General features: G+C 39.0%; 1 protein-coding gene and 1 pseudogene across 1 annotated transcript; both read left to right on the top strand.

The window, feature by feature from the left end:
- The first annotated feature begins 653 nt into the window (after nt 1-653).
- LOC140180721 (zinc finger BED domain-containing protein DAYSLEEPER-like) lies at nt 654-1,408 on the top strand. Its single transcript, XM_072222004.1, has 2 exons — nt 654-1,251; nt 1,353-1,408. The coding sequence occupies exons 1-2, from the start codon at nt 654-656 to the stop codon at nt 1,406-1,408; spliced, it is 654 nt and encodes a 217-aa protein (XP_072078105.1).
- A 2,093-nt stretch (nt 1,409-3,501) lies between these two features.
- LOC112763764 (uncharacterized) lies at nt 3,502-6,122 on the top strand (annotated as a pseudogene).
- Nucleotides 6,123-9,208: the final 3,086 nt, after the last annotated feature.

Raw genomic sequence — 9,208 nt, 5'->3', positions numbered from 1 at the left:
TTTTTTTTATCACTGTTGATAATGCTAGTTCAAATGATGTTGCACTTTCTTACTTGAAAAATAGAATGGAGGATTGAAACTCACATCCATTAAGGGGGGAGTTTTTACATGTTAGATGTTGTGCTCATATTTTAAATCTTGTTGTGAATGATGGGTTGAGAGAAATGCATGAGTCAATTTTAAAGATTAGAAATGTAGTTCAGCATGTGCGTGCATCACCAGGTCGTACTCAGAGGTTTAAAACTATGATTAAGGAAGCTAAAATTCTGGAAAAAGGCATTGTCCATTTAGATGTTCCTACCAGGTGGAACTCTACCTTTTTAATGCTTGAAAGTGCTTTGAAGTTTCAAAAGGCATTTAAACGATTGGGGGAGAGAGATTCTGAATATGCTATGATGGCTGGTGGGATTCCTAGGTCTGAGGATTTGGAGAATGCAAGGCATTTTGTCAAGTTTTTAAAAATATTTTATAAGGTTACTAACAAGGTTTCTGGTTCAACGTTTGTGACATCTTCTCAACACTTTAATGACTTTTGTAAAATATTGTCTACACTTAAGCATTGTATGGGAAGCTTAGATACGGTACTTTCAGGCATGGCTGAGAAAATGAAGTCCAAGTATGATAAGTAATGGGGAAATATAAAGAACACAAACATGATGATTTTCATTGCAGTTGTTCTTGATCCTAGGTATAAGCTTCAATTGATTAAGTGGAGTTTTGAAAAGTTGTATGAAAAAGAAGATGCTGAATTCTTAACTTCAAAAGTGAAGGAGACGCTTTTCAAGGTGTTTGATAGCTATAGGCTGTTTGATGGTAACTATCAAAGATCTACTCGGCAAGATCTTCCTGAAATTAGCACACAAGAGCTTGAGGCACATGAAACTTCTTTTGCTATGGAATTTGAAAAGGAAATGCAATTCAATGAGAGTGTTAACAAGAATGAGGTGGAGTTATATCTTATGGAGGCATTAGAGAAGAGTGGTGTGCAATTCGACATTCTAAATTGGTGGAAAGTGAATTCCACTAAATATCCAATTCTTGGGCAGATTGCAAGAGACGTCTTAGCCATGCCAGTTTCCATAGTTGCTTCAGAATTGGCATTTAGTACTAGAGAAAGGGAGTTGAATAATTATAGGAGTTCTCTAACTCCGATGACAGCTGAAGCGTTAATTTGTATACAAAATTGGCTCCGAAACTCTCCAAAACTTGTCCTTGAGGAACTCATCGAGGAATTGGAGAAGTTGGAATTAGGTATGCTTAAGTTTCTACTTATAATTTTCTTTATTTTAATCTAGTTTTTATTAATATATATTATTTGTTATGATTGTTTTTTGTTTTATATATTTTTGTAGAAGTTGCACCTACACATGATCCCAATGAAGAAGATTCTGGTATTGAGTCTGATTGAGTACATCTTGTTATGGTAGGAATTGTTCTCCTTATATTATTGTTGTTGTTGTTGTTGTTCTTATTATGTAACTGTTTTTTTTTTATTTCAGGTTGGTTTGTATTAAGAAGTTTAGCTATTTTGTTGGAGAAGACACCATAACTTTGCTATCAGTTTAATGACAATTTATTTTTATTTTCAGTTGTGTTGACTGTTGAACTATTAAACTTCTTTAATTATCGTATTTGAATTCTGTTATAGTTAAATTTCATTATATCAAGACTTTGTTAGCTATTGTATATTTCGGTTTGTCAATTTCAATGTTATGACTTTGCATAATAGTATGATAGAATTTTTTTTTATTTGATTAAAAAAACTGAACAAACCGAACCAAACCAAACCGATTTTAATTGGTTTGGTTTGGTTTGGATGGCCTTGACAAAAAAATTGAACCAAACTGAACCGCAGTTTAATTAAACGATCGGATCGGATGGCTTTTCCCTCAAAAACCGAACCAAACCACACCGACTTTTTCTTTTCTTATTATTTGAAATTCTTTCTTTTTATATATTATATATAGTGGTGTGTTATCTTGTTTATGACGACGAACCGACCCCTGTTTTTTGCGGGTATCAAAACGTGGCTCGACACCGATGATAATCTGTCAGACTACTAATCTACTAGGAGACAAAGTACGTTCAGCCAATCCTCACTCGACAGCTCGAAAGCACTTAGTTTCACACTAAGCTCTTCAATCCTTTCTTTTGTGCATCTTTCTTTTCCCATGTCGGCGCTGCCGAGCAGCAGCTGCCTTGCCTTGAAATGAATCCCAACAACCGGAGAGATAAATAAATGGAGCGGATAGAAGAACTGGCCTACCTCCCCTAACTGCAATTGTTATCGCTGGTTGAACCGGCTAAGCCACCTCCGCTATATAAGCTTAATTAGCTCGCCTCGTCGAAATACATTTTTGGGACATATTCTCTGTCATATTCCAGGCGAACACCCCTACTTGCAGGTATCACCCCCCACCTCCTCACGAGAAACTCGGACAACGGCACCTTGGCACGAGAACAAGTCGGACGCTACCTCACAAGGAATCTAGACCTCACGTCCAGGCCCAAATCAACGTTTTAGATAACCCTCAAAACATTGGCACTGTTACCGGGGACCTAAAATTCAACCCTTGACAATGGCGGACGATTACTACGAAGACGGTCACACGGCATCTGAATCAGAACCAGAGCCTCACTGTGACGATCTTACACTTGCAATACTTCCACCACGGGAAAGAACACACGTTTTCCATGGAGAAGGGACATCGGGAAATCCTCAGCCAAGACGGATTCAATCAGAGGTGCACCCACCAGTAGATGAAGAACCTCCCCATCCAACAGAGATACTAGGTCTAGTCCATGGTCACCGTGGATGACTAAAACAGCTTGAGCAAGAAGCTGAGTGTCAACGAAAAGCAGAACGGGAACTGCGAAGGGAAGTACGATGACGAAGGAACTGGAAAAAAAACTCTTAAGATTGGAAGCTGATCTCCGAAGACGAAGTAACCAGACAAATCAGGAAGAAATCCCACTAGGAGGAGAAGATCTGTTTGTAGAAGAAATCATGCGGGTCAAAGTTTCAAGGAATTTCAAAACCCTCGACATGGATCTCTACGATGGAAAGACCGACCCGAGACACCATCTCAGCAACTTCAAGAGTCGGATGTACCTAAATGACGCCTCTGACGCTACTCGTTGTAAGGCATTCCCGACAACTTTGACCAAAGCTGCAATGAAGTGGTTTGATAACTTACCGCCCAGATCGGTAACTTGTTTTGACGATCTGGCAAGAAAGTTTCTTACTAGATTCTCCAATCAGAAGGATAAGGTAAAGCACGCCCAAGCCTATTAGGAGTTAAACAAGAAGTTGGTAAGACGCTTCGAAATTATATGGAAAGATTCAATAAAGCATGCTTGGAAATACAAAACCCACCCACTGAAGCAGTAATAATGAGATTAGTTAATGGCCTTAAAGAAGGGTCATTCTCTCAATTCATATCCAAGCAACACCCGGCCTCCTTGTACAAAGTACAATAGCGGGCAGAAAAATACATCAACATGGAGGAGAATTACCGACTAAGAGAGCTACTCCCGAGACCCAGCCTCCCCTATCCACCTCGGGAAAAAGAGAAAGAAGCTAAGAAGGAGGAAGAATATAAACTGGAGAAACCTCAAAGGTATCACAACTATACTCTCCTCTGGATCTCTCTTGTAGATGTTTACAGAGAGATATGCCATATAGAGAAGCTTCCACCTCCTCGTCTGATTAAGCACAAAAAATCAGAAAGTCTGACAGAATACTGTGAGTACCACAAACTCTATGGGAATTCAACTAAGGATTGTTATGACTTAAAGAATGTCATAGAAAAATTGGTCAGAGAAGGTCGACTAGTGGTGCACAAAACTGGCTCTGCACGTTTCACACAGATAGACCAGCAAATATACCGGATCATCCAAGTAATACCTCAGGTGAGTGAGGGTCGATTCCATGGAGATTGTTGGTTTGAGCAAGTAGTGGATACCTTGCAGATCTTAGTCAGGCTGATAGAAAAGATAGTTGTCACAAGAAAATGCATAAAATGGATAAATAAATAAAACGTTACTAGATAGGTGTGAAATCTATGGTATGAGAACGGTTGAGGCTTCAGAGATGCTTCTTTCTTTTGGATCAACTTTTCTCACCATCTACTCCAAGTTCTGATTGATTCATTCCATGGCAGGCTGTATATGATTAACGCCGGGTCAGCGGTCATTAAACTCCTCTGCTTTAGATCAAATGCCGGGTCAGCGGTCATCCAATCTGAACGGGGGTGAAGCTCTAGTAGTCCATTCCCTTGGTGATCCTACTCAAAGTGCCACAGACAAGGTCGGGTCTTCCGAATTAGAGAATGTTGCTTCTTTGGATTCTAGCCTATACCACAAAGGCCCTAATCACCCTGCACCTCAGCTGAACTGATGTCTCGAGAAATCCCCAACGAAGCCGTGGATTAGCCGTCTAAGATATGTATAATCAAGCTTGTGGTTCAGTACTATCCCGTCAAGGACTCACAAGAACCCATGTAGAATGAGGATGATTGTCACAGGTCATCCGATTCATAAGGTTGAAGAACGAAGATACATCTTAGAATATAATCAAGCATAGGCTGAAGCAGAATAGTGATATTATCAAGGTTCTGAAAACTGGACTGGACCGGCCGATCTGACCAGTCTAACCGTGAACCATAAATAATTACGGTTCGGTTAGTATCTTAAAATCGCTAATTTAAAAACCGTCAATGAACCGCTGAACCGGCCGAGAACCAGCCGGTCAGACCGAACCGAGACCCGGCCAGTTTTCACTTTTCAACAAAAAAAATAAATAAATGAGTAAACTACCATTTCTACCCACGAAAGTTGAAAACGCTAACATATCTACCCATAGAAAAAAAATTACCATTTGTACCCATGAAATATGGGTTCCGCACAACAAAATTATCCAAACACTAAAAAATTACCTAAAATCCCTAAATTACCGTGATCTTCACCACCACACCACCTTCTTCATCCAAATCACCTTTCTAACCCTAACCCTCTTCACCCAGCTACCACCCCTCTTTCCCTTTCTAATCTCAAATCCCACCACTACCCCCTTCACCCACCACCACCCCTCAAGCTCTTCACTCAATGGTGGCTCCCGCTACCCCCGCAACCGTCACCGGAACCCTTGCCCTTGTTCACGATTTACCGACGAATCCAGCTGGTTCCTCCAAGCAGGCTCTTAGACACCATAAAAAGAATTCCCTTGAAGGACATGTCACAGTCATTAAGGCACAACAGTTTCCTTCTGCAGCTCCTCGATGTTTGTTTCTCAATATTCGATCATGCAGATGGCCCCAGGAGCTTGGCAACCAGAATGGTGCTGGTAAGTGGATGGTTTGCGCCCGCTGCAATTCCGGTTTCCTTATTGGCACATACTGCTCAGAATCTACTAGAAAAGCAAAAGGGAACATGTTCTTGGAGAAAATTACTGCAATCCTTAACATGTGGATTTGCCTCCTCACACACCAAAAAATCCGAAATAGAAGCATCTACTCTGTTACTAAGATTCAACCTTGCAAGGAGTAGTACCAAAGAAGGATATGTCCAATTCAATGAGCTCATAAGGCAATATGCACGAAAAAGGGAACTTACTGGAGCTCCAGAAGCAATGGTTCAAGCTGTTATTAGTCAAGGATCAATATCTCAAGATCTAGAGCATTTATGGGATGCATGTTTTCTAATATTTGGATTTGGCCATACTTCTCCCTTCGTTGAGCTCGAGGTTTCTGAGCTCTTATATCTTGTGAAGAAAGTGGTTCTGCCGCTTGCAATTCAGACTTTCATTACATACTCTAGGTGCACGGCTGCAATCGAGCTTCTGCAGCTTTGCACCATGGCTTTGGAAGGTGCAGACCAGGCATTTGTCACACCGGTTGACAAATGGCTGGACAAATCACTGTGCTGGAGATCCATCCAGATGAAAGCTCAGTTTGAATCCATGCCTTTGGCAAGAGCTGGCTCTGTGTAGAGCAACTGTGCTTGAAACGAGGGCGAAGCTAATGTTAAGAGGTGCGCAGTTTGACATAGGGGGTGATCTAATCAGGAAGGGGTGGTGGTGGGATATGAGATTAGAAAGGGAAAGAGGGGTGGTGGCTGGGTGAAGAGGGTTAGGGTTAGAAAGGTGATTGGGTGAAGGAAGTGGTGTGGTGGTGAAGATAAGGGTAATTTAGGGATTTTAGGTAATTTTTTAGTATTTGGATAATTTTGTTGTGTGGAACCTATATTTCATGGGTAAAAATGGTAATTTCCTTTTTCTACGGGTATATATGTCAGCGTTTTCAACTTTTATGGGTAGAAATGGTAGTTTACTCTAAATAAATAAATAAAAGACGCCTCCCTGACTCCCTCTCTGTCTCTCTCACTCACCGCATCTGCTTCCTTCTCTCAACAAAACCTAGCCTCCAATGCCACTTTCTTCTTCAAGTTGTCATCGCCACTGCACTACCGCCGCCGTCGCGATCTACGCCGTCGCCGTCCGTACTGCACCCATGGTCGTCGAAATACGTCTGCTCGCCTCGCTTTCCCATCAGTTTTGAGCTTCCGCGTCTGTTCTGAGCTTTCACCGCCTCTGTATCGCCGTGCTTCCGCCGTGGTGCTCCCTCTTCGTCGCTTGGTCAAGCTTGCCTCAAGCCCTTGTTTTTGTTCCAGCCTGTTGTTATCACCACGCTTCGGCCTCTGTTTTGGCTGAGCTTACGCCAGTGCTCAGCCCTGATCTGGGCTCCCTCTCCCTCATCTGAAATGCTGAATCTCTGTATTGTTCATGGTTTTTTTTAAGTAATTTCTTGCTTATCTGTTATGAGCAATTTAGATTATTTTATTTTACAGTAATTATGGAACTGTTTTTGTTGTTCAGATGTATTTTTTATTTAATTGTTCAGTGTTGTTTTTATTGTTGTTGCTGATTGTTGCTGTTTGTTCTTGATGGTTTTGATTGGTGATGTTTGTTCACTGCTGTATTTATTCTTATTGTTCTTGATTGTTGCTATTTTTTTCTTGTGCTATTTGTTTTCTGAGTTGCTATTTTTCATGTTTTTGCTTTTTTTCATGTTATTTTTTAATGACTATTTGATTTCTGGTTCCTATATGTTTAATATCTCTGAAGAAGTTGATTGTTGGCATCCTGAAATCTTGAAGCAGGAAGTAATGTTTCCAGAACCTGATAGTTATGAGCCAACCATAGAAGGAGCTTTACCAACAAATAATATATGTTCAATTTTTATTAATGGGACCTGCAGACTTGAGTCTATGGATATCTCTGATTTTAAATTTGAAAAATATTTTAAGATTTTAACTTATGCACTACAAATCAATGCATCCTGATCTGCTGCTATCCACTCTTTTCTCTTTCAAAAATCATTCATCTATCACAATTTCTTCTTATCAGTTCAATTGTTTCCTCATTTCATTTCATGTAATCATATATTCATGTTCTTTTTTTCTTCCATAATTAGTTGCTCTTTTTATTCATTGAAAAAATAATTTGCCTATTTAATTTAGTGTCATCACTGCCTTGCTAATGCTAATGCTTGGTTACTGAATTTTGAACTTTTGATATGTTGTATAATGTACTGATTTTGCTATTTTTAGTGTTTAATTTAGTGTCATCACTCATCACTGCCTTGCTAATGCTCTTTTTAATTTAGTGTCATTACTTCCTTGCTAATGCTAATCCTTTGTTACTGAATGCTCTGTTTTGAACTTTTGATATGTAATATAATGTACTAATTTTGTTGTTTTTAGTGTTTAGTTGAGTGTCATCATTGCCTTGCTGAATGATGTTGCTAATATACTGGTGTTGCTGTTTTAGTGTTTTGATAATGTACTGGTATTGCTGTTTTAGTATTTTATAATGTGTTGCTGTTTGATAATATATTGGTTCTCTTTTAGGGTTGCTGATGTACTTTTGATCTTTTAAGATTTATATTAGACTATAATTATATTTTAGGGTGTTTAATTATAATTTATTTATTATTTTATTCTAAAACGGTTTTTTCGGTTGAATCACTGGTTAGACCGGTTGGACCAATAAACCAGTAAACCAGTGACTAGCGCAGTTCGATGACCGGTCCAATTCTTAGAACCTTGGATATTATTAATTCATAAGAATTAGCAGAACTCCTAACCTTAACCTTAGGAGGTTAGTGACTCATGCTGTACATAAAATAAAAGTAAAAGGTTTGAATGGGCAAGAGTTTTTTAACAAGGGTGAACTCTTGTCTATATATACTAATCTGCTAACTAAGAATTACAGAAATAAGATAAACTAGTCTTGCAGTATGAAAATCCACTTTTTGGACCCACTTGGTGAGTGTTTGGGCTGAGCTTGAGTGTCTCCACGTGATAGGACTCCTTAGGGGCATTGAATGCTGGCTTGGGACTCCCTTTTGGGCATTGGACACCAGCTGCTCCTTTTTGGGCGTACAACGCCATGAATAAGGTAGGTAGCTGGCGTTGAACGCCAGTTTTGGGCTTTCATTTCCAGAGCAAAGTATAAACTATTATATATTTCTGGAAAGTCCTAGATGTTAGCTTTCCATAGACATTGAGAGCGCGTAATTTAGACTTCTGTAGCTCCAGAAATGCTCCTTTGAGTGCATGGAGGTCAGATCCTGACAGCATCCGCAATCTTTTCTCTGTCTCTGAATTGGACTTCTGCTCAACCTCCTCAATTTCAGCTAGAAAATACCTGAAATCGTCATAAAACACACAAACTCAAAGTAGAATAAAAAAATATGAATTTTGCACTAAATTGTAAACGAGATACGTGAAAAATCATCTCGTTTACACTGTAAACGAAATATGGCAAGAGAATTTAAATCGGTAAATTCTCATAAAAATATTTATTTCGGTAAATATTACATTTATTTTATTTATTAAAATAAAAAATCCGGTAGTCATTAGGTATGAAAAATAATAAACAGAAAACGAACTATGTCCGAAGTCAGTGGCAGAGCCACGTTATAAGGAAGGGGCAATGGCCCCCCAAATTATTCCAAATTAATAATTTGTATGTATAAGTCTCTAATTTTTTAGTTTAACCTTCCTTTAATTTTTAATTTTTCTTTTTTCTAAACTTATATTTTTATGTTGGCCCCTCCCAAAAACTTTTTTAGCTTCGCCCCTGTCAGATGAATTTTCTAGATGATAAATAATTATTACAATTTACTATTACTCCTTATATATATAG

Source organism: Arachis hypogaea, chromosome 17 (genome assembly GCF_003086295.3).
Source record: "Arachis hypogaea cultivar Tifrunner chromosome 17, arahy.Tifrunner.gnm2.J5K5, whole genome shotgun sequence".
In the NCBI taxonomy this organism is placed as follows: Eukaryota; Viridiplantae; Streptophyta; class Magnoliopsida; order Fabales; family Fabaceae; genus Arachis; species Arachis hypogaea.
The sequence above is the reverse complement of the archived record's forward strand: the minus strand, read 5'-3'. Positions and strand labels throughout refer to the sequence as shown.

Coding starts and splice junctions, on each gene's coding strand:
- LOC140180721 (XM_072222004.1), top strand. CDS start 654: ATGATGATTTTCATTGCAGTTGTTCTTGATCCTAGGTATAAGCTTCAA. Junction 1,252..1,352: donor ATTGGAGAAGTTGGAATTAG/GTATGCTTAAGT, acceptor ATATTTTTGTAG/AAGTTGCACCTACACATGAT.